The sequence below is a fragment of the Cryptomeria japonica genome, chromosome 7, assembly GCF_030272615.1.
Source record: "Cryptomeria japonica chromosome 7, Sugi_1.0, whole genome shotgun sequence".
Classification (NCBI taxonomy): Eukaryota; Viridiplantae; Streptophyta; class Pinopsida; order Cupressales; family Cupressaceae; genus Cryptomeria; species Cryptomeria japonica.
The window spans coordinates 542,327,476-542,353,793 of NC_081411.1; the positions used below are offsets into that span (position 1 = coordinate 542,327,476).

General features: G+C 35.8%; 1 protein-coding gene across 1 annotated transcript; it reads left to right on the plus strand.

The window, feature by feature from the left end:
• The first annotated feature begins 1,220 nt into the window (after nt 1–1,220).
• On the plus strand, nt 1,221–19,340 carry LOC131031160 (phosphatidylinositol 3,4,5-trisphosphate 3-phosphatase and protein-tyrosine-phosphatase PTEN1). The gene is made up of 7 exons (XM_057962205.2): nt 1,221–1,969; nt 8,107–8,283; nt 11,167–11,280; nt 11,364–11,549; nt 18,120–18,356; nt 18,443–18,541; nt 18,723–19,340. Exons 1-7 carry the CDS (start codon nt 1,844–1,846, stop codon nt 18,867–18,869), a joined length of 1,086 nt encoding a protein of 361 aa, XP_057818188.2. The 5' UTR covers nt 1,221–1,843; the 3' UTR covers nt 18,870–19,340.
• Nucleotides 19,341–26,318: the final 6,978 nt, after the last annotated feature.

Consider the following 26,318-nt stretch of genomic DNA (forward strand, 5'->3'; position numbering starts at 1 on the left):
TTGGATTAAAAATTCATTGATTAGTATTGGAATTTTATGGTCATGATTGATTTGATAATTTGGATGGTCGCGATTAAATGTTGACTGCATTTGAGATTTTTAGGAATTTTAATGGATGATGTGAATTTTATATCAATGTTTTATTTTTAAACGAAGAGGGGATTGTGGACCTTAGCTTAATCAATTTAATTAACTAATGTTACTATAGTTTAATTCATTAATTAAATAAATTCTATTTAATTAATCAATGTTGGAAGCAATATAAGATTAATTATGAGAATTGGTCAAAACATAAGAATGCATTTCAAGTGTTTACAAATGGGCTAACAAGGATCTCCCCTCCTCCAAAGTATTTAGAACAAAGTGAATAGAATTGCCAACCTCAAATTCCTTTTAGTTGGTCTTGTTTGTAATCGTCTTCCTACAAAAGGTTCCTCATACATTTTTTCCACCATAATTCCTTGAATAATAATATCCAAAACTCTGTTTTAATGCAAGCTCATTTTTTAAACTTCTTCTATAAATGAAACCATTATTAAAGCCATGACTTAAATAAATTAGGGTTGTAGCTAGCAACCTTGTTAAAAAACAACAAAAATAATTGATTCTTTGATGACAACTTCTCTTTAGATTTTTAAACAATAATTGACAAGCAAATCTAATCTCAAATTCCCACATGTATAAGGTGGAGATTCATAGCATATACTAAAGAATTTGAAGTGTATGTACACCATCTTATAAGATATAAACAACATAAAAATTAAATTTCTTTAATGATTTTCACATTTAAGTACAACAATTAATGATGAAAATCATAAAAAATGTTACAAGCATAATAAATCACATATAAATTAAACATCAACTTTAAAGAATTATTAAATAATTAGACAAACAATGACTTGTACCAATAATAAACCAAAACAAACAGTAAAAGATTAAAAAAAGAGTTGCACTTGCAATTCATTTATTTTGAAAAGATGAATTATATAGGAAGTTCCGGAGGAGGCGTTGTCCTACTTGTATCCTCCAAATCATTGATGTCGTTGTGACGTGAAAAAAGACACTGAAGTTATTCACAAAGCCTCAGTGGACACATTTCTTCCTCACGTGAACAGCTGTGCCACGTATTGCGACCAATAGCACAGATTCTGATGACGTGGCGATTGGCATCCGAATCACCCATCCACTAAGGGGAGACGACTTCCTCATTTAGGGGATAATCAATCATTATGATGGCTTCTCCCCCATTTGTCGCCTTGTAATTTCTGTGGAAGCCATGGGAGGAGAAATCTGGGGGAAGGCACCAGATGCCTCCAAATTCTTCACCTGTATAGCACGGGGAAGGAAAACTTAGCGCCTGAAATGCACACGCCAGCGATGGAGAGGAGAATTTGATTTCGTAGGTTATGGCTTGACCAGGCGAGATTGTCAAGGGGAATGGAAAGAAGACGCACTCGCTTACCGCCTTATGACCATTTCAGCGCCGCCGCCTCTGTTTCGGATGAGAAGCATACAACGGAGTGCCCGCTAGGAATGTTTCTCAATTGCAGATTTTGGAGAGGGAAAGATTATCTGGAGAAAATTTTGAGTCAGGCAGGGGCGAGAATTTGAAGGCGGAGAAAAAAGAGGTGGGAGAGGGAAGTGAGAGGCAGGCACGACGGGGGCCAAACAGTCGATCGTGGGGGGAGGGGGAGGGGGAGAAGGGGACGGGGAGAAGGGGCATTGGCATGGCGGTCACCTGCTGCGCGAGAAAATTCTGGAGGTGGTGTTGGGTGCTCGTTTTATACGAGCAATTGTGTCCAAGAAGCGACGCCGATTCGTCCTGGGGAGCATCGATCTGGACATGTCGTACATAACAGATCGCCTCATTGCCATGTCCTTCCCCTCCCAAAATATCCGCGCTGTCTACAGAAATCCTCTATGGCAGGTCCGACGCGTCCTTGACATCAAACATAGCTCTTTTTACAAGGTAGCGTTTTTCATTACCCCTCAATTTTAGCTTGTGCGGATGTGTAATGATTGGTGTATGACTTCTACTACTTTTTGCCTCTGGATTGTCCCCCTCCTCTGGTTGAAATTCTGTGGAGTGTCCCCTTCTTCCAGTTGAAATTCCGCGAATTGTTCCACTCCTCTGGTTGAAATTCGGTGAATTGTCTAAAATAATAATTGAAGCCGCCCTCACGGCTTTGGTCTGGCAATAATTTGAAACAATTTGCATATCAATGGACGTTGTTTGAAGTCGCAGAGGAATTGACTTTCTAGATGCGTGGATTTCTGATCAGCTTTATAAGCAGAGGTTTATTATGTTGTGGCAGGCTTGGTAGCCATTGAAGGTCCAATAAATAGCAGGCAGAGCGCAGTAACATCTTTTTTGACACTAGAATTGAGCTTCTAACAATCTAACATGCCACTCTCAAGGAGTAGATCTATAATTTTTGGCAAATGGTAGATGTCTGGATGATGTGTCGATGACAGAGAGGTTGCAAATGAAATGCCACTACCTGTGTTGATAGAATGTTTGCACTTTCCATCCTGTCAACTTTTCCATCCCATTGGCATATCAGGGGAATTTGCTGAATTGTTATTGCTTATCTTTATTCTTTCTTAGTGGCATGGTGTCCCTGGCACCAGTCTCATTTGTATTATAAGTTTTTCTACGAATCAGGATTCAACGCGCTGCACTTTTGGTGGCTTTATGTTATTCTAACTTCCGTTGCCAGCTAGAAAATGCAACTTGTCTACCACTAGACCAAAGACACTTTCTCTTTACGATTTACAGAAACATCTACAGTTTATTAATTCAATTTGTCTGTTTTGCCGCTAGAATCATATACTTTACTGTTGATCAATCCTTGGTATGTGCCATTAGCACATAGTTGCCGGTAGTTAAATGCTAATCCGATATAAAATTAATGTTTATTAAATTTGTCATTGATCACTTGAAAAGTCAACAGAGGCCTCAATGCTCAAATTTAGTTGGAAAGTTGGTGGCATGGATCTGCCTCCAAAATCTAGATATTATTTGGATCACATCAGCGCCTGTTCCATTCAATTCATTTCAGGAAGGGTACTTGATGGTTTTCCCTAGTCCAGTCAGCTTGACTCACTAGGGCTGACCTGTTAAATTTTCCTGACTTGCAAAGTCTCAAAACTATGATTTATGAAGAGCTATAACAAAAGTTTACTAATCCGAATTTCCAATACATGACATTCTCTTAACGAAGATGAATGACTGTCTAGAGTCTCTTTTCTCTCTAATTCAATTTATACACATTTTTTGATATAGAAGGCAAAGGAGCCATCATGCAAAATGAACCATTATGTGAGCGTCACCTGGTATTTGTTTCACGAGAGATGGGATGCTCATGAGATATAGGTCAATGTAGATTGGCTTGAAACTATGCAGTCAGAAAAAGTGATTTTGTAAATGAAGTGGCAAGCTTAGAAGTCTTGATTGTGGGGGGAAACTTAATGGTTAAGTGAACATGATTCCCAGTAATATTGGGATGGGTGACCACCTAGGAAATCTTGGTCTATGTTACACCAACTTGTAGGATGGGGATGTGTTTGCAGGATGGATTTTTTAGGAAGACATTTTTTTAGGGGACAGCTTATAAAAGCACAGGGAAAATCTAAAATAATAGGAAATTTCAAGCATTCTTAAGATAACATTGGTAATCCATTCATTGTATACATATGGAACCTTAATGCATAACATTGTAGCTGAATTGAGATTTCACGTGAGAGTTAACACACAAATTAACAACATTTCATTGCTTTCATTTTGTGCATATATAATATAATTTTTACAACAAAATGCCTAACAGCTACAAGTTTCAACTACAAATAGAATAATGCCTGAAAGAGAAAAAAAATGTAGTAGCAAAATAAACATGCTAATATACAATATCAAGAGTATAACCAATTATGTATCTGATTTTTCTTTACAAACCATCACATATTATAAAACGTGCGTAACCGAAATTGCAGCATTTAAAAACGATTTAAGGGCTTTTTTCTTGGGACCCGAAGGCAAGGTCCTCTTACTGGGCTCTCTAAGCAGTAACACATCATATTGTAATTGAATCCAGGTTCCAGGAAGATTCAGATAAGAATATTCTAATGTCAATTGCCTTGAACATTCAAAATCCAAAAGCATTACATGGCTCTTTAATGAGTAATAAATTGAAATCCTCCAGCCTCTAGAAGGAATTATAATACAGAATTCTCTATAAAATCTCAAAGCACATAGAAAATCCAATCAGATGTTTGACTTTTTAAAAGACAAATTTTAATATGCGTTGATGATTATAGAATTTAATCCGTATTTTTAGAACTAGAAGGATCAGAAAATAAACTCCAAAAGAAAGCAAGCAAAGAAGTTTTAGAATTCCTAATAAGACCCAGAAACAAGATTTAGAAGTTTAGGACTATCATCTGCCACTGTAATTTCATTTAACTGATTACAGGTGAAATGTGGCTATTCACAAGAAATACAGCAAGAAGCTGGAACATGAATCTCTGTACAAAACCAGACCAAGGAAAAGAGAATATATCTCAATTTACTACTGATTCACTGCTTTAACCAGCATCTAACAAACTACCAAAATGCATATGGTGCTAGGTATATTTCTTCCTAGGAGGCTCCAATTGGCAAGGAGTAATCGACTAAATGTATGAAGGTTGCTTGTGAACTTCCTGATTTTTAATGATGCAGGAACACTACAATACAACTGTTGATAGAAAAACCTTGACCCAAGTGTAAGGTTTAACATTCTATCATATGTATTAAACCTTATTAAACCTTGGTGTGATGCAATAAAAAGGGAGAATTACATCCATGACATCATAATAAACCAATCTATAATAAATTACATCGATTCATATATACAATGTACATCCATGACATCAAATATTCATATATATTAATGTCTTACACATCTTATAATTCATCTATCATGCTTCCTCCATATATGTATATTTTACATATATATTTCACTCTTCCTTATTATCACATATATTTAATCCATATTATTCCATACATGTTTCCACACTCCTTCATACTCTTATCTCCCACTTTTCCTGTTTTATATAGCCTCTTAATGCCTTTTCATAATGCCTTTCCATCATATCCTTTCATAATAACTCTGAATTATCTTATACCCACAAATTTGCCATTTATTCTATAATATTTTTCTCTTTTATAGCTTATTTAGGTATATTAGAGGTGTTTTAGGGCTACTTAAGGGGTATACAATGGATATATGGATCTAGAAAAGACCCAAATGACATCTGTGGTGCCTTACAACCCTATTTCTTGCCAACATTCTCCCCAGGCCTAAAACATTGTCTTGTCCTCAAGACAACTCGGTAAAGTCACTTGTTTCATTAATGAAAGCCTTGCTTTCCATGGTTTTTCCTTAGTAGCAACCTCTTTGTTTTTTTGATATACCTCCATTGTAGTCTTACTCTTATTCTTTACATTTTCTTTTCAACGGCACTCTTCTGGCATGCTTAACAACACCCACCATGAAACATTTAATCCTTTCTTGATTGATATAATTGTCTACATATGAATATTTATGGTGGTAAAATCTCTTAAACACATGTTACATATGTTATATTTTTCCAATTGGATCCATGAATCCATCCACAATTCATTCGTATACATTGCTTCATCCACTTTTTATTCCAACACATTTTTCAGAATGATCTTTTAGTCCACAAATACTATGAGGATGAAGATCCCAACACATTTCTTTACCACATCCTTTCCTTTGGCAATGGGAACATTGTATTTCTTGAATAGATTTTGTAGAACCTGTACTGGTAACATCATCTTTTCCCTTTCCAAGACCTTCATTATTTAGCCTCACAATTATTTTTCTCATATATCCTATTCTTCCAATTGTCTTAATTCCAACGTTATTTGGAGAACATTCTTTATCATTATCTTGCCAGCTATCAATACTTGTAGATTTAAAATCATCATCTTCAACCTTAAATTTTTTTTTCATATTTGTTAGATGATTCATTAAATGAATAACACAAATTGTTTGTATCGCATGTGACATTATATAGTGTAGGATTAGACCTTTGGCACTGATTTTCCTTTTGACATGCTGTACCAATCGATTATTCTCTTATTTTAATTTAATACATCATCCTTCTCTAAAATTCTTTTCTTTTTCACATCTTCTATCATATTTTTAGCCAATTTAATAAATAAATTTGACCTTTTTCGTAATTCTTCCTTGTCTAATTTAACTTCCTTCAATTCTTATTGAAGATTATTATTTTCACATAATAATTCATATTTCTCCTTTTTTAACTTTTAATGATACAGGAACACTCCAATACAGCATTAAATATTTTGCTACTGTTGCACAGGTGCAATCCTGTGCAATCTTTGTATATTCAATGTGAATGGTGGGGATTTTAATTTTTGTTTGAAAAAAAACAAATGCTTATGTCGTTGCCATCCCTTACCGTTTCTGGGAATTTCCTGAAAAAAGAGCTGTCCCATGAATGTTTCTAACCCATTGCCACATCCCCCAAATGTTTTCTATAGATGACGAGTCTGAAAATGCAGGGGACACATCCCCGTGTACATAGTTGCTTCATCCATGTGAGTGTCACCTAGATCATTTGATGTAATGGATACCAATTGATCCATCCATGCACAAGAGATGGGTTCTTGTGAACATCTCTTGATATATAAGTCAATGGTCCTATGTAGTTGAATCTTGAAAAATCATATCACATAATTTGATGCACTGTGGAAACACAAGTATCACAATTATTGGTTGCTCTTCCATGCGTTGCTTTGCATCTACTGTTGGTTATGGATGAGCTGCATCGAGAAGTCACTATCAATTCTGACCCTCATTACATATGAGGAGCTTCACTCCACAAGGTGAGAAGATAAATTTGGGTCTGATATCTAGCATCTACTTGATCATTTGCCACTATAAATGTTTCTGAGACAGTGGATGCAAGATTGTATAGTTCTTGATTAAGTAGGAGTTTGGTTCTAGTGTTGACATCGACCATTGATGTGCAGCTATCACCTGGATTAATCCTCAAGGCTCCCTGGTATTAGAACATAAAGTTACATCTCCAATCAGATGTTTGAGCATACTCTAATCATGTAAATTTGTTTCTTTACTTCTCTCTTTGTCAGTTTTCCTAGCTGCTTTGTTTTGACCATTTGGTATATAAATTTTTTTTTAATTTAAATTCTCTCATGGTAAGATCTAGTAAAACTTTTAATCCCACAATTTTAGTTACAAGCTCAACTTCACTGATGGACTTCCTTATCCAAGTCAATGCAGTAAACTATGACTGTTTTCTTCAAAATATAAAAAGGGCACAAATATGTAGCTGACGTGTTATTTTCCTAATTTTGTTTAAAGCCTGAGAGCCTGTGTTCATAATTAAAGTGCTTAGCTACTAGGCAGATCTCTCTCTCTCTCTCTCTCTCTCTCTCTCTCTCTCTCTCTCTCTCGCGCGCGCGCGCACACATACTCATGTCCCCTGTATATGGGTGTATATGGGGCTTGAAGTGTGTGTTTGTGTGCATGCATGCATGCACACGCACACCCTCCAGCCCTCCTGTATATTGGGCTTGAAGGATCCAATAATATCTTCTCTATGTTTATTGGTTTACATGAATAGTGAGCAAAAATCTATAACTAGTATTTGATTCAGTCATTTATGTTATATCATATATATTTACTCACAGAAAAATTGCACTGGAAAAATTTGACATTTTTTAACCTATCAATGAGTAAATCCCACATGAATGGAACAGTTCTTGCAAATAAAGAAAGAACCATATGATAAAATCAAAAGGATAAAAATTCGAGATAAAAAGTGAGGATATTTAGGACGATTAGTGATTCCTTTTGTTGGAGCTATATAGTTTCACTCGAATAGCACAGCCTCATGAAATTTTGTTATTGTGCAGGCTCCTAAAATTTTGTAATAGAACCATTTTTTTAGTTATTCTCAAGTGTTCTTGATTGATTACTTGTTAGAATCTAAGTTAGGCTAGTTAATTTTTCAGGTTCTGTTTAAGATTTATGACTATAGTAGTGCTTGCAGGTTTATAATCTATGTGCAGAGGAAACTTATGATCCTGGGTACTTCCATGGTCGAGTTGAAGTAATCCCCTTTGATGACAACCATGTTCCACCCCTTTCACTTATCAAATTATTCTGTGAGAGTGTACATGCTTGGCTTTCTTCTGATTCTCGGAATGTTGCAGTGATTCACTGTATGGTGAGTAATTAGGCTATTGATCATTTTACTATAATAGATGATAACAGAAAATAATGTTTAGTGGACTTTTGTTTCTTGATTGCATCTTAAGAACATGTTATGCAATTTTTATAATTAGTTTTGAGTGCTTTTGTGGGATTTCATCTCTTAATGGACTAACAAGCAATTCTTTGATTTTAAATATTAAATATTAAATGTCATTTTACTTATTAAAATTTGATCAACCTGGTCAGAATTTATTGCAAGATGATATTCAATGAATACTTTCATGCATGTCGTACAGTTGAAATGCATAACAGGATTCTTTAGGAAGCAGAACAATGCTATTGATGTTTGAATCTTGCGAGTGACATGAGGGTAATTGTCTTAGTGATAGTATGAGTAAATTGTTGATTTTCAGGAATCTCATAACTTTATTGTTGCAGGGATTTGATCAATCCATACAGAGGGAAAGTAATGGCTATGAAGACTCTTCAGGATTTTGATTAAATTTTTTTTGATTATGGATAAATTCTCCTTGATATTTTTGGGAGTATTCTTGACTGTAATTTAAGTTTTGTGGATGCTTTTATACTTCACTTTTGGCATTTATATACAATTTGAGTTCCAAGATACGGATCTAGAACATTATAAATTATAACTTATTGCTAGCATTTTCTCCTCCTAAAATAGAATGAAGATAGCAATCTTATAGTATCCCTCTCTTTGTTATGCTTGCTTTAATATTTTTGTCTACACCATTGCCTAATCCTATTATGGCAATGCTTTCAGTAGATTTTTGTCCTTTTTAATTAAAAAAGGCACTGTTGCATCCTTTCTGGATATTTTTGGATTGTAACATCAGTTGGGACATCTATGGTAATCAAGAATCCACTTTGGAGAGTTCATTACAATCTTGTTCACATGTATTAATGGATATTGTCGCTGGTTCTTTTGAACTCAGTAACTGTAAGATTTAAGCTTACCCCTGTTCAGTATCTGCAATGTGTGGAGTATGGTTTTGTTTGTTGGGTTAACAAAATTGTACTTAAGTAGTTGTCATTGAACAAGTCTTAAAGCAGCCTGTTATATCATCTTTCAATTTGGACTGCATGATATCAACGGCTCTTTTGTCAGGTTTGAAAATATCTATTGCAAATGATATTGTTCTGAAGAAACCTTTTGGAGCCTTTGTGCTTGTTAAACTTATAATATTCCTTGCATCTGATCAAGTGTGGATTTTATATATGATGATTTCTGTTTACATTCTTTCACATATTTAGTCTATTAACCTGTGAGCTTTTATCAATATGGGGAGGAATGTTGATTTGAATACTGCCAACACTATGAAAGAAAGAAAATACAATGCAAGGATTGGGAAATGAAGCAATTCATTATTCATCAGAGATGCCATCTTTATATCACAGACAATTCTCACTTTTTTGTTTGCTACTTTTGTTGTTATTCTTTATTATAGAAAGTACTAAATCTATTTTCAGAAAATATGCAGAAAAGTGGAAGGATTTAGCAACAGAAATGTATGAGGAATTTCATTAATTATTAGTTTTGGAAGTAATGCAGAAGTCTGGCACAAGAAGACAGAGTTAAGTGATGAAAATTCCTCTGTGTGATACTTTTAAAATAGAGTTTAAATCTTAATGCAACACTTGAAAAAGGGAGATGTCTTGAGCTGGACTGTAATGGAGGACACAGGTGCTTGATAATACACATTTCCAGGTTGAACAAGTAGAATTAAAGAACATGAAGGGTGTTGAGAAAATTGAAGTTTTTAAGAACATAGTGGGGAAGATTGAGTCAGTTGGAAGACTAGCTCATGAAAATGGTTTTATTTGGATATCTACAATAGCAATCCTCTATGATGAAAACACAATTGTTTACTGTGCAACTCATTGGCTTTTTTGATGAATTTCAATTAAGATGGATTTATGGCAACAGTCGAACTTTTTAAGCTGAAAAGGATCTTTTAGATGGTGCCTATGATTGCTGGAATGACATTTTAAACACCTTGAGATTGATTTCATTTTCTATTTTGCTTTACAGGTGGACTGACGAGAGTCAATAAAGCATAAGAGTCCGATAACAGATTTGGTTTCATCTCTCACCTGCTAACTTGAGAAATCCAAGTTCAGAGGACAATTTATTAGAACAAATAATTCTTTGTAATTAGTAAAGGATTCCTTCACAAGAAGTGATCCTATGGAAGATTGGCTCATGTATGATGTAGTCATTATTGCAATCTGCCAAAATTAGAATGGGGAAGTTTTCCAGAGAGCCATGATGCTCGTCATTGTTTATTAACAGTGTTATTTGTTCTGAGCTGTATTTATTTATTTTTGTAAATGCCTTCTGATAAGGTATAGGTTTGATACGAAGACTGTGTCAAGCCTCCCTTGAAATGCCATTGCACTTAGTAACTACTAAATTATCCTGTACATTGTTTTTATTAACAGCACTGTTTATTCTGTGAGCTGTATTTATGTATTTTCATGAATGCCTTGTTGTAAGGTATAGGCTTGATCAAATATTATGTCAAGCCTTCCTTGAAATTACACTTGGTAATCCCTAAATAATCCTGTACATTGTTTATAATTCTAATGTATCCTGTACCTGAAATATCAGACATAATTTGATAATTTCATGTTACCCGGTTTCAGTTTATGTTTCATATACTAATGTTTGTGTTGCTTATAAGTGCAGTCTTTTTCCTTTAACATGTCCATTCCATGTTGAAACCTAAGGCTTATAGCTCTCAATAGTGCCAGTTGGTAATATAACTTATATTTTTACGGTTCCTTGTGACTTGGGTTTGCTAAGTTATATCCATCCTTGCATATTGGACTATTGATATGTGACAGTGCAATACATTTTATAATATTCAAACAGGCAGGTAAAGGCCGGACAGGTTTGATGGTGTGTGCGTATCTTGTATACATGGGTACACCAGTTGAAGAGGCTTTGCAGTTGTATGCAGATCGTCGAAGCTATGTCAATGAAGGGGTATGCAATATTAATTAGAAAATATTGGGAAATCCCCATTATGAATATTCATTAACTAAATAACTTTTTTCAATTTGTCTTAGGTAACTATTGCAAGCCAGCGGCGTTATGTTGGCTACTGGAGTAAAACAGTTGTATTTCGCAATGGGAACACAACTCCTCCCGAGGTTCTTCTACCTGCACCAAAAAGCCGAGAACTCCAAAGGATTCGCTTGTATGATACTCTATGTTCTAATCCCGTGCAGTTTGTTATCCAAGAAATCAGAGAGGTATGTATGCAGTATTTCATTTCAGACCTTTGCTTGAAAAATACAAAATGCTGGGTTGTTGGCTATTGCAGAAATGCAATATATGCTTGTAAATAGGTATCAAGGATTCAAGTTCTAATTATAATATTAATATTGGGTTTCATGTTCTGTGTATTAACAACAGATGGTTCTTGTGTTTATATTGATATTTTCATTTTTTTCTCTGGATTAGGAGCTTCTTATAAACAAAGGAACAAATATCTTTCTTATTGGTATTATTAATTCATTCTGATGTTTCGTTGTTTATAGAAAGTTAATACAGAGATTCATGAAGTTTAATATAATTCCTTTTGTCACTGATTTGATAGGTAAATTCTATAAAGTATGAGATACCCATGCCAATGTCCATAATTATGTTGTTAGGGATTTTTTTTACAATAAAGGAATTTCTCTTTCTTGGTTTTTTCTCTATAGATACTGTTAAAGGTTGGCAACATACCAATGCCCAGATGATATGCATTTGATTAATTGTTAAGATAAGAATGCATCCATATGAGAGGCTGAAAATCTGAGTATCCTCTCATACGGATCAAGCATATAGATGGCTCCTAAGAAGCTACAAAAATCAGATATAGATGGCTCCTAAATCTTACTTAAGTGAAGTGGTGTTTGAATTCTGCACCTTGGGATCAAGCAACTTATATGCCCCCCCAAACCAAAAAACCAGAGCTCTCACTTCTTCTGAAAGAGCTAAAAAAATGAGCACCATTCACTATGCCAGTCCAAGAAGAAAAAATGATCACTAAGCAATTAGCCAAAACTGACCAATTCTTGATATTCCCCACACTTGTTAAAGCAAGCAAGCAAACTAGACTGTTTATGGGATCTAAAATGAAAGCTCACTCCAAAGTCAATTCAATAGCATGCTGAAAAATAAATTGACCAGTCTTCTCAAAAATCGCATCTCTTTGCTCTCACTTTACATCTACATTTAGAGAAAACCAAAGCCAGCTCACTCCCTTTACTTTTTCTGAGGCAAGAATTGAACTTCCATACAAGAAGACAATTCACACATCTTGGTGAAACTGCAAATCAGAGCATAAATTTCATAACTCTCAATGTTACTCCCTATTGAATGAAAGAAAACCTACCAGCTTTCAGCTCATGCATCCCCAGTTTCACTCTTTCCATCAACTCCACACTCATCAATAATCAGCTCGGAGCAATCTAGCAGCAGAAAGAGAGCGAGGCAAAACCTGCTCATTTGACATCCTTTTTATCAGCAAAGGTTGCTACCATCTTTGTATAGATTAATAAAATCACTCAAAAAATAGGTTCAACTTTACTGCTCAAAATATAGAAGCTTAAATATTAGTGCATAAAACTAATGAAAGCCGCCACAATTTTTGCATCCTATGTTCAGTTGTCCACTTTTCCTCATCTTAGTCAGCTTGAAGATAAATGTTGTTGGAAGGGAGCTATTTAGATCCTTCACAATAATATCCCCTCAATTTTAGAGGCGCTTCGTCTGCATTTTTACTTATTTCAAGTTTCCCAATCTTGCCTTGATTGTTGGACTGTTATTATTATGCATGACCATATCGCTGTTAGTTTGAATGGTGCTGCTTGAGATTGCTACCAGTGAGGTTGCAGAATGGTTGCGTGCAATATCATAAATATTTCTCTAGTATTCTCCAAGTCTTGCATGGTGAAATTTATATAGAACTCCCTCAGTAATTTCTAGACCCACTTGATGTGCTTATCAAGCCAGGTCCTAACTGTTAATTTTAGATTAGACAGAGAGCAATAGCAGGAAAAACAAAAATAGGAACACAAAGAACATCAAGATACGCTGGGAAAACCTCCCTCTTGGAGGTGAAAAAAACCAGCAATTAATCTCAGATCTGTATTAGACAAATCAGCATGAGTCTTTTACAAAACCGCTTCAACTCTTGAAGCACTCAGGTTAGGGTATATACAGCAATATCAGAACTTATCTGCAAGATATGAATGCTGATCAAGGACAGGATATGTCTGCTGCAGGTTCGCTTACCTGAAATGGGGCTTGCTGTCCAATCGCTGCCCTTGAGGACAGTTCACTGTCACTGCAAGATGGTTCGCTATCTTTGGAAGCAATTCGCTGATCACTGCTGAGTTCGCTGACCTTAGGAAGCAATTTGTTGATCACTGCTGAATTCGCTGATTGAGGATGAGTTGAATGTATATTTGAATGGTTGCGAATCAACTTGTATATATATGAGTCAATGCCACTTAATAGGCCTTAGGTCGGCCTTATTGATTTTGGCGCCAAGAAGGATCAGACCTACAAGTATAGGTCTTGTCTAATCACAATTACAAGTTACATATGGCACCCAATTAGGGCCAGACTTACACAAAGTCAAATTGAATCAATAATAAGCTAGGTTGCCAGTTCGGGTTCGGGCACCGGTTCGGGTTCGAAGAACCGGTACGCCGGTATGACAAAATTTTGAAAAAGGGTTTGGGTTCGTTATACAAAAACATGTAAATTATATATATATATATATGCAGCCTATAAGCATGAATTGAGATTAGCATGTCATATAGCATCATATAAACAACAAAAGCAACATGAACTTGTAATCATAGCATCATGATCATACCATAACAGTATCATACACATCAAGTTTAATATCAAAATGATAAAATATTCAAGTATCATTGTTTCAACTTTCAACAATTTAAAGTTTGATCATCAAATGGATTCTCTAATTCATCATCCTCATCATTGACATTGACATTAGATGAATCAATGCCAATGCCAATGCGACTTACACTTGCACTTGCACTTTAAATTTGCTCGCTATCTAAGTCATCAAATGCAACAAGCTGAGAAGTGAAAGCATCCAAATCAGTATGCTCTGGCTCTATATCCCACATCTTCATTTCCCCTTGCTTGTAGTCATATTACTTGTGTGAAATGAGCCAAGTTAATGTTTTAAAACTCACTTTTAGGGTTATATTTTAATTTTTTATGTGGTGGAATTCAAAAAAAATTAAATTTTGCAAACAAAAACCCATTTTTGGGCTGTCAGACCCCTGGGTTCGACCTGGGTCCTCTTGGGTTCGACCGGATCCGAACCACGCCCGTGAATCACGGACCCTGTCCAGACCACAGGTGGACCGGACCAGAACCCCGGACCAGGACCGTACCAGACCAGTACCAGGGGTCTAGGGGGCCGAACCCGGTAACCTAGATAATAAGCCTAAGGCCGACAGGCCACTGAATTGCCAAGAGTACTAGGTTGGCCCTAGAAGGGATCCAACCTAGCTACAAACATCAACACTAACTGGTTTTTAATGAGTCCATGGAGGGGATCACTGCCTCAGAGAGATTGTTAACTTAAAAACCTGTCAAGATCTCTCTTCCTACCACCAACAGTCAAGGTACTAGCTTTTCCACCTGAACCAGTCTTACATGCAGTATAACTCTTTTGGAGAATTTCTTGCTTTGGGATGGTTTAGGATCAGCAAAGCCCTTTACCTTTTTCTTCTTTTATGGATGCAGAGGCTTGAGAAGCCATCACAAACTTCTTGTTAAAGGTAATCAAAATAGGAGCCTGAATAGGAACAAACCAAAAGATCAAGAAGTGTCTCAGAATTAGGTCTGCTCATTATGAGCTCCACCTTGCGAGCTAAGCTTGTCTGGACTCTCCTAAATCCTCATGACTGTTAGGGAGCATATTTTTGTTCACAAATATGGAGCTAGTAATGATGGCATGTGCTTGTGCAACTCCATTCTTCAAATTTATGGTGCCTTTAAAATCTGGTCCTTGATTGTTAGAGCTGCTGATTTGATAAAAAGTGACACTTCATTGTATTTAGGGAACAAACATCTCATCATATGTCGGGAGGATCTAATTCTGGGCCACAAGCCTCTGTGCTCTCTCATGCTGAGTGGCCTCTTTTTGTCCATGGAGCAGCTCGGGGTGGAAAAACTTGATCACTTCATTGACTGAGATTGAAGTCTGTCTTAATTGTCTCACTTCAATGGTCTTTATGAGGAACACCAAAATGGTTGGGTGCTAATCAAGAAGAATATCTTGGTATCCTTTCTATTTTCTAATGATCTTCATGGTGCTGACAATTTAATTTGGGGTGAGATTAGCTCTGTAAGCTGCTATTTTGTCAGGGATGGCACTCATTCTCTACAGATTGGATCAAACTTGAGTATTACTCCTAACGTTAAAATATTTTAGTGGCTTGTCTGACAGGCTAAGATACACATTGGTGAAAATCTCATTAAGAGAGGTATAATAGGATTGCATATTGCTTCAGATGTAATCTCACATCCTTTCTGATTGAAAGGAGGCCTCCTCCATTTGGATCTGTATGTGTCTGTGTTTTGGGGTCCACTTTCTAAATAAATTGAGCTTACAAATCTGCACCTAGCAATGAAATTCCTGTTACTCCAGCTTGTTCAAAGGCAAGCTTCTTATAAATTTTTTTTTGGTCTTCTTAATCTTTCTTTTGCATTTGTTTTATTTGGATTGATAGAAACAAAGGAACTTTTGAAGATCCAACTACCCCAAAAAATGTTCTTATCCACAAAATCTAGCTAGCTATGGTGGAGAATGTGAAGGTTCACTTCAATAAAAAAAAATCTGAATGTGCCATCTAGTGCTAACTCCATTTTCTCAGAAAGTGGAACCCTTTTGGGTTTCATCAACAATGCTCCAGCCAGCTTCCCTGCCCTAGAAATTCATTTCACTTATCCTCTGCTTTTTTTCTTGATGGTGCCTCAAAGTCAACCCTAGCATTAGGTGTTGCTAATGTTGCTAGTGTGATATGGTCTGGTCTTAGTTTAAGATTTTAGACTGATGCATAAATCTTGGATAGGCTTCCAATGACGTTGCTGAACTAATGGGCGACAAGTTTTGTCATCTTCTTGCACCCAAGGAAAAACTCAAGAACCTTACCATCTATGGGGATTCTAAGTTGATAATCCAATTCTTTCGGGTAAACATGTGATTAAATCTGTCCTACTATGTCTTTTGTAAAACTAAGTCTCAAGATTTTACAAAATTTTGACTTGATCAGCTGGCAGCATATTCTTAGAAATTAGAACACTCTTGCTGATAGAAAGGCTGATGGAGGCATACATCTTCATCCACGTTCAACCTGTGTTAGACATTTTTGAACCTGAGAAGCTTTTTTCTTTGACAGTTCTGAGATCTTTTCTGGCTATGCCAGAACCTTCTTGGCCTGGCTCTTTTGTTACTTTTGTCTTTTGACTAATATATTTTTGTGCAACATTTTCTGAGTTTTAATAAAGCCTTTCTTTTTATTATATATGCACTGCACCTCTGCTCAAGTACCAAGGGAATTTGGTGCCAAATCTTTGCAAAGTGTCTGATACCCATGGCACTAGGGGAAGAATTATGGTCATTTTCAAATTTCAGTCCTCCCATACAGCTCCCATTCCTATGGACGATAGCCAAAATTAACATGCAAGTGATATTGCACGCTTGAGGCATATAATAATTCTCCTTAGTGCCACCAAGCGCCTTACCAAGGGAAAGCATATATGGTGGGGTCCATGCCAATCTGGCATGAGCTCGTCCCTTGCCTTAAATTTTGAATTTAAAAAAAAAAATTGCCACTACTTATACACTTATTAACAATGTATACATAATCATAAAGAATGCATCAACCACACATTAAATCATTCAGGTAGGCCAAGGCCATTTTCTAACATGCATAAGTAAGCCAACATCTATGCCATTCCCATCAGTAATGTAATAATCAGAATCATGATAGATTGCCCTTTGAGGCATTAATGGATTGATGATAATCAGAGCCTTGCCCTTGATGGCTAGGTCCCGGAGGATGCATCTAGTGACCAGTATAAATTGTTTTATCCCTTACAACACATGTACATTAAGAATCACAATAGATTGCTCTTAACAAATGTACCTTGAGGGAGTATAATAGAGACCAGTATGAGTAATTTTAATGCCCACAACATACATATACATCTAGTTTCCCTGAAGTCACAGTAACTTTCTGACTATGAACTTCTGCAATTTTAATCTAGACTATGCCTTCTATCTCTTATGTGACGGATTTGTGCGGAAATCCAGATTGCAAACACATCTGACATCAGACCCCCACTTTGTCTCCAGATCCCTTACAAACAGTCATAGATTTGGTAGATTTACTTAACAGTGGAGAGTGAATATATAATAGTATGATACAAAGATGCAATCTTTCAGAAATTTCATGCTGGTGTGCTATAACTGTTTGCTGTAGAGGAAAGAACATTGGATTCACAACCACCTGAACAGTTCAAGTGCCTGCGAATATTCTCAAATCAATTTTGAAAATAAGATATTGTGCATGTTATGAAGTAGCCACAAGAGGCATCATAATCAAAACCCTCCATATGCTGCGAACAAAGAGAAAGCTACAACTATTTGCTGGGGATGGTAGAATTATGGTGGTTCATTACATGACATAGTAATAATGCTTAGTATTATGTCTGTTGAAGTTGTGGGAACAAGGGCTAATGATAATTTCACAGCTGATTGATATGATCTTTGTCTGTCCCAGAAATCAGGTCAACTTTATCAACCTGCAGTGGAGGTGGTACGTGATTATTGCAGGAAAGTGCAAAAAGGAAGTCAAAAAATAATGAATCCACGTTATTACCTTTCATTCTTGCACAATGACAATGATGAGAAAAAAAAGGATGAGGAACAACCTCATTTTGTAGTGCAAATGGATACAGAAAGTTCTATTATAGACAAGAAGACGTGCCTAGATTATAACTTTGACAAGCCTCTCTTGGTAAATTAAGCATTTCACTTGTTCTATACTTTTTTGTCATGCATGTGAAACTTATTCTAATGGTTATCAGACAACTCTTTTGTCAGATCACAGGTGATGTCAGAATAATTTTCTATGACAAAACTGGTTACAGGATTTTCTATGCTTGCTTCAATACTGCCTTCATTGTTAACAGCATCTTACAGGTATTATTTTTTTCCCTTTCTGTTCTAGTTTTAAATATGTATCGTTATTCTACAGCTAATTCCTTGATTCGTTTGGCAAGCGTTCCTGTTTGTTAGCCTGTTCTCATTCTTATTTACTAGCTATTCGAAATTAGTTAAGGAGAAAAAGGACTAAGACACTAATTCGTTGTGTGGTTTACAGTTTTCCCAAGGAGAACTAGACAAAGTAGGCCGGAAAGCGAAATCCATATTTGGCCCTAACTTCTGTGTGGAATTACTATTTGGGCCTGCGGTGCCTCATCATCCTGATGTAATTATTAATGTGGGTAACCTTGAGGATTCCTTCTGATTTTAATTTATAATTTGGGTTCTCTTGATCATTTCGGTTTAGTCTCTTGGCCTTCACTTAAGATCTTCTTCATCAGAAAATAAATCCCAGATGTTAATAAACTTCAATAGGCATCTAGTTAAAAATTACCTATTGATTGTAAATTCTTTTATATGATGCAATTCAGCTTCAATCTGCTCGCAGTATGAAGATGCACTTTTAGCTTTGTCTTTGATGCTTTAAACTGACAAATGGATTGTGTCACCGATATTTGCCTCTTGCACTGTCTTTGATGCTCATCTCCCAGCTTCACACTGATAGATGCAGGGACATTTCCCAAGTTTGGGAACTTTTGAAGTCAAACTTATCCTTGTAAGTTTGGCATGCGTGCAGATGTGGAGTCATTTCATGGTTGTTAGCTTCTATAACTTGGAAATTAATTTATCATAAACTTGATTTCAGATGAATATATCAAACTTCATTTTGTTATTAGTTTTTACTTGTCCATAGAATCCTTTCAGATGGCAGTCTATATTGTTATGCTTACTTCATGAGTAAGCAACTGGAGTTTATTTAGTTTTAATTTCTCCCCCTTTTAATTTCCATTGAATCCTACCACATTTAACTCCAAGTGCCACTACTATATCCGACTTTGAGTTTTAGAAGCCAAAATAAGATCACTTTTGCTTTTGCTATATTTGAACTAGGAACATACTCAGTTAAACAGATGCTGAAGCAATCTAGTTAAATTGAGAAATTGTTTTCTTGTTTGTTTGTAGTGGTTCTCTAAACCATACATTCATGGTTTCATCCAAGGGATGGTACACATGAGAAAGTATAGTGTTGTTTTGACTTATTTTTCAACATTCTTGAAGCAAAAATTTGGAGGTAAGAGTTGTATGAATTTTACGAGAGTCGAAAAAATGACAATATCGTTTGAGATGATTATCAGTTTAGAACTGATATTCCTGGCCTTTTATTGCCGATCAATATAGGCTTATATTGCTTTTGCGAGATTTATTTTGTTCATGGTTAGCATAAAGCGTGGTAGAATTTTGTTTTCCACCAAATCCAATGCCATACATCTACATGGGAGGAGCAGATTCCTGGCCGCCATTTTGAAAAAAACTACGCTCTTTTTTATTTTATCAAGTGAATTAACTTCCATATTTATATTCAAATTAAGGAAGTTCTTATTCCTCTAGTGGACATAAGCACCTAATGAATAGAGATAAATTTTGAACTGTTAGGGAGTCTTGAATTTGAATGATTTGGATGGCTCATTTTCCTTATAATTGGCCTCCTATCAATATGGAGACTATCTGGCTATAGTGATTATAGTGTACGAGGCTAATGTTTATAGATAAGTAATAATTTTATATTAGGAAAATTTGTGAGACAAGGGTGATTTATAAGGTGAAATAAACTATAAAAACTTTACAAGTGGTGAAATATATTAAATATGTAATGTGGGCTTCTATTGATGCATATGGTGAGAACACACGTTTAAAAATGCATATAATATACATGGTTAGAAACAAAATGTCTTGAAAATAGACGAAGACAATGGTTAAACAACGTGATCATTATTGATCTTTAACGATGGTGCATAGTGACAACTTGGTACATAATCCTAGATATTAAAATACAAGGCTAAATATTAAAATATAAAGATAAAGAATTCTTGTCTGGCAAGAAATGCCTTAGAAAGATCAAGGATTGTGTTTCTTTTTTGCTTTGAATCTATTGGAGCCCCAGATATTAAAAAATACTAATCCACAAAAAGGTCCCAAAATGCCCAGTTTAATTGAACTTCTACAAACCATTCTTGAACCCCTTTAGCCTAATAAAGCTCAAGAAATCCAGCAAAGGCGATAGGGAAGTCGTCTATAATTCTCCGCTTAGAGACATAACCTTCATTGTCGACTATGAGACAACCCACAAAAGCTTGAGCTTTCTTTCTTAAAATCTTGTTGCTTATGATTTCTACCTTACCATATAGGAGGTCAACAATTTGTTATGATTTTATTACTTTTCATTTGCGAGATGGTTAAAATATTTTGAAGAGAAAAGTTGATCTTCATCTTAATTTTGAAAACCAAGGATTTTGCCAGTTGCAAATTTGACAAACTACCAAAGCCTAAAGTCTTAAATTTATTTCTTTCCCTTGAAATGTACTGGCACAACAGATAAGAGCTTGATGGCTTTGGATCATCAAACCCATAAAGGTGGTAAATTTTTTTTCTAGATTGTTAACCAAACATAATTAAGCCTTGATAGAAGTTCACCTTTCTTTAAAAAAAATGCCTACAAAGTTTGCCATAAGAATTCCTCGTTAAGGTTATTTAATTTGAACTTTTCCCATTTAAAAAGGTTATATTTATAACCTTGAGCCCAAATTGATTGCACCTAAAACAATGGAAAGGTAGTTCCTCAAAAATTAAAAATTGAATCAAGGAAATTGTGAAAGAGAATTTTTTAATTGAAGGCTGGAAATTTTTGTTATGACTAGAATTTGTTTTAAAACTAACTTGTTTTGCCAATTATTAGTTAAGATTAATATTTCATAAAATCAAAGGAAGATTGCACATATGAAACCAAAATGTGATTCTAGTGATGATAATTACTACTAGGTAGAGAAAAGAAGTCCAAGGAGTCACAAAAATGCTAAACCTTGTAAAGAACCATGAGCTACTATTTCTCATGAAATTTTAAGCCTTAGTGGTTTGGAATTAAACTAGAAGCCTCAGCCAAGAAGAGAGAAAAGGATCAACTAGGTTGTTCTAATTTGTTTCCATCCATGCCATAATATCTACAAAATATGAATGCTTTCTCAAACAATGAAAGATGAGATTGGTTGTTAACGTCATTTGAAATGGAGTCCAAACTTTAAATAAGAGATACAAATTTAAAAACTTGTATGCCGAAAAAAAACTTTAGAATTGCCCAAAAAGATAAGTAGATTCTCAATTTGCTCCTTTGCCAAAGAATCTCCCTTCTTATTTGAAGAAGACCAAGGAACCCCAAAAATATCATTCCCAAATAATCTCAATCCACCTAGAAGTAGGGATTTGAAAGGGAAACCAAACTTCAATCAACCAATAAACAAAAGGGGTTGGACAAGTTTGATTTGTTACTTGCAAATATCATTGCAATTGCAGATTTCTTGTAGGTATTCTTGTTTTCCTTGCAAAAAGGGGAAACCTTTGTCCCCAAATAATCATCATCACATTTTTGGAAGACTTCTAAGTTGAGTCCATCTTTTTTGAAATGTCACCAGTGTTTGCTTACCCAATCACATGTAATCATTAATCTTCTTTATGGTCTTCTACTTCATTGCTTGTTTGACTACTTCCACTATTGCATACACATTAAGGGGGAATTTATTAAATGTCTTGCAAGGACCATCTTTATCTAGCACAGCTTCCTTCTTAATATGGACCAAAACTAGGTTGCCTATTGCAAAGTCTTTTACCTTTTCTTACCTAAATGCTCCATGTATTTCTTACTACATTTAGACATGAATACCTTGACTTGTTTATGTTCATTCTATATATGCATGATAAACTTTAGGGCCTTCACACTATATATTTGGGTTCCAATATGATCTCTTGGTTCCAACACCCATCTAGGGTTGCTTCCATAAACTACTTGGAAGGGTTTTTCTTTTGATATCAAAACACTATTCACAAATCATGCTCACACCAATAACACATTCCACTACTCAAGCTTGTCCTCGATTATGATACCTCGTCAAGTTGTCAAACCCTTATAAACATTCTTGTCTGCTCATTAGTTTGTGGATGATATGTATATATATAGAATATAACTTTTCCATTTTTATTTCATGAGTTATTTGAAAATGTCTCAAAAATTGGTGTACCATTGAAGCCCTACACTTCAAATAAATCTATGCAACCTCATAACTAACAACAAGAACAAATTTGTCACATGTGGCATATCACTAGTTTCTTGGCATGGAATGAAGTGCACCATCTTGGACAACCACTCAATAGCCACAAACACTTGATCATGATTGCATTGGGATTTGGGTAGTCCAAGGACAAGGTCCTTACTAATGTCCTCCCAAGGTTGTCATGGTGTCATTTGAGGTCGATACAACCTTGTATTTTGACTACTACATTTTATAACTTGACACATCTAATATATATCTATACAAACATATGGACCTTTTATCCCATCCATATCTAATGCTATCTTGTAGCAACCAACACTGATGTCTTGCCAATGCCAAAAATGTATTGGCAACTTGTTACAATGATTTTCCTTGATTAGGTCCACATTGAGCCTTGTGAGATACACAATTGTTATTCTCTAAACAACAAACAATCTTTGATTAATCTAGTTATTGATTCCTATCCCCTCCCATAAGAGTTTGGCAAGAACTTTTGGATTCACTAAAATCCACACCCTCTGAATATAATTCCCCCATTGTGTTGAATCAAACAAATTCCACATATTAATGATCAATACACTCCTTTTTTCAAAGGCATTTATGACTTGGTTGAATCTCCATGCTTTTCAACTCAAATGAATAAATTTTTAAGAGTTTAACCCATTTCATGTGTCTCTAATTCGATTTTCTTTGGCTATTGATCAATTATACAGATTGGTGATCAATACACAATACAACATCCTTTGGTAATATATAATGCTACCAATTTTTCAATGCTTGAACAAATAGCATAAAACTCTTGATCATAAACATAATACATTTGTTTTGTATTATTCAATTATGAATTGAAATGTGCAACCGACCTACCCTCCTAGCTCAAAGTAACACAAATGGTGCTAATGTCGGCATCACATCACAATATACTTGAAAGACCTTATCAAAATTTGATAAACACAACAATGGTTGTTTTGTCATCTTGCATTGAAGTAACTCAAAAAAATTCATGGCTACTTACACCCACCTACACTCCTTATATGGTTGGTGTACAAATGTTGTCGAAGTTCCTAATAAATTTACAATAAAAGGTAGCATGCCATGAAGGCTCCAAGCCTCAAAACAAACCTTTTTGTGCCAACCAATCCACAATTACCTTCATTTTTAAAGATTTGTCTTCAACATCTTTGGAGAACATACACTCCTACAAAGGCAAATTCTTCTTTCATAAAACTATATTTCTTTAGATTTATCAATAAAATCTTTTAGCCTTTATATGTCACGCCAAAAAATAAGCTGGTTTTTTTACTTTCTAACTAATGTTTTAGCTTGTATAGGCTTAATGCTATGAAAATTAAGGGTAACATTGTTGGCAGTGGGCCAGCATCCCTCGCGGGGATTCACGACATGGTTTAATAGCCTCCTGTGGATTCTATAAGTCTAGTGGTTGTATCGGGCATTGACAGGTCGATCTTTTGGTGCAACGACAACCCTAGCTTGTAACAAGTGGTATCAGAGGTTGGTCACAGGTTCGAATCACGCAGGCCATGGTGAGTGACACTGGGAGGGGGATTGTTGGTAGTGGGCCAGCGTCCCTTGTGGGGATTCACGACATGGTTTAACAACCTCCTTTGGATTCTTTAAGTCTAGTGGTTGTATCGGGCATTGACAGGTCGATCTTTTGGTGCAACAATAACCCTAGCTTGTAACAAACATAACTTCAACCTATTAAGTATTCAATAAACAACTTTATTCTAATCATATCACTATCCAATTAAGAGAACATGCATACACAATTACTAGATGACTTAGGTAGGACTAAGTTTTTGAACACGTAATGATATACTTATCTTTAATGTGCAAGTAGAACAATTGAGTTGCAAATGTGTTTCATTGAATTTTTTATTTACTATGATTGTATGTTTAAACGAATATATCATAACCTTAATGTTTTTGTTTTGATAAAGGTAAGTTTTCATGGGACCACAAACTTAATAAACAAAAACAAAACAATTGTAGCCAAGATATCAAGTGAGAACAAACACAATGCAACCAAATTGTTAGACACAAAATAATATCCAAGGATCCATCTTAAACTATGTCAAGCCCTTCCCTACTCAACCAACGCCCATAACCACATGCCGGTTCACCCTAAGAAAACACACCGCTTTACTTTGGCACAAATGCCGGTTCACAGTGTTATACCGGGTCTCTCCTCTTCAACATAATGACATCAATGACAACATACAATGTCATTATGTCCTCATACCGGTTCACATAATGCCAACAATCTCCCCCTTTGGCATTGATGGCAATATACAAAGATATCTCTTCGCTTCACATCTTCTCCCCCAATTTCTACCGATATCTTATCCGCTTCTCCTGCAGATATCTTCTCCGCTTCTCTTCTTCTCCCCCTTTGACAACAATGCCAAAGTGGAGGCACAAGCTTCCCTGTTCCATTATGCTGCTCCCCCTGAGGAGTAGCATCCTTCAACACATCAATCCTGAAGAAAAATTTGACTATGCAATACCTGACTGATGTGGAGCATATACCTTTAGTTCACCTCCTGAAGGGGCAACACCCCTAATTCACCTCTTAAGTACATAAATGTAGCCTTTGGGAGAGGCTTGGTGAATATGTCTGCTAACTGCTCTTTACTGGAAACATGTTCGAGTGCAATCTCTTTGTTTTGAAGTTTTTCCCTCAAGAAATGATACTTAAGCTCAAAGTGCTTGGTTCTAGAATGCAAAAACGGATTCTTGGAGGTGTTAATTGCACTAGTATTGTCACAAAATATACTTACCGGTTCAGATACAGGAACTTTGAAGCCATTTAATACATGCTTCATCCAAATTGTCTAAGTGCAATTCATAAAAGCTGCAACATACTCTGCTTCCGCTGTAGACTGAGAGATACAACTCTGCTTTTTACTCATCCATGAGACCAATCTACCACCGAGAAAGAATGCACCACCGGTTGCGCTCTTCCGGTCATCTACATTACCAGCCCAATCAGCATCTGTGAACACTCTCAGGTTAAAATCATTATTGTATGGATACCATAACCCATAGTCAATAGTTCCCTTCAGATACCTAAGAATCCGCTTGACTACAACCAAGTGGGATTCTCTTGGACTTTTCTGGAACCTTGCAGTAATGCCAACTACATGTGCAATATCCGGTCTGCTATGCACTACATAATGCAACTTACCAATCATTGATCGATATTCCTTCTCATCAACCAATGCTGAGTCATTCTCTTTGGATAGTTTACAACCAGTCACCATAGGTGTACCAACCGGTTTGCTATCTTCCATGCCAAAGGTCTTCAATACCTCTTTGACATACTTGGACTGAGTGATGAAGATTTCATCTTTCATCTGCTGGATCTGCAGTCCAATGAAGAACTTAATCTCCCCTATGAGTGACATCTCAAACTCTTTCTTCACTCATCTGCAAACTCATGACTCATCTTGTCATCTCCACCAAAGATAATGTCATCAACAAATACCTCACAGATCAGGATCTGATCTCCTTCATACTTTAAGTAAATATTG

Bases quoted from the DNA above. Each gene is read 5' to 3' on its own strand.
- LOC131031160 (XM_057962205.2), top strand. From the start codon at position 1,844: ATGTCGTACATAACAGATCGCCTCATTGCCATGTCCTTCCCCTCCCAA. The intron at 8,284-11,166 runs GTGAGTAATTAG...ATATTCAAACAG, and splicing joins TTGCAGTGATTCACTGTATG to GCAGGTAAAGGCCGGACAGG. The intron at 11,550-18,119 runs GTATGTATGCAG...TGTCTGTCCCAG, and splicing joins TTATCCAAGAAATCAGAGAG to AAATCAGGTCAACTTTATCA.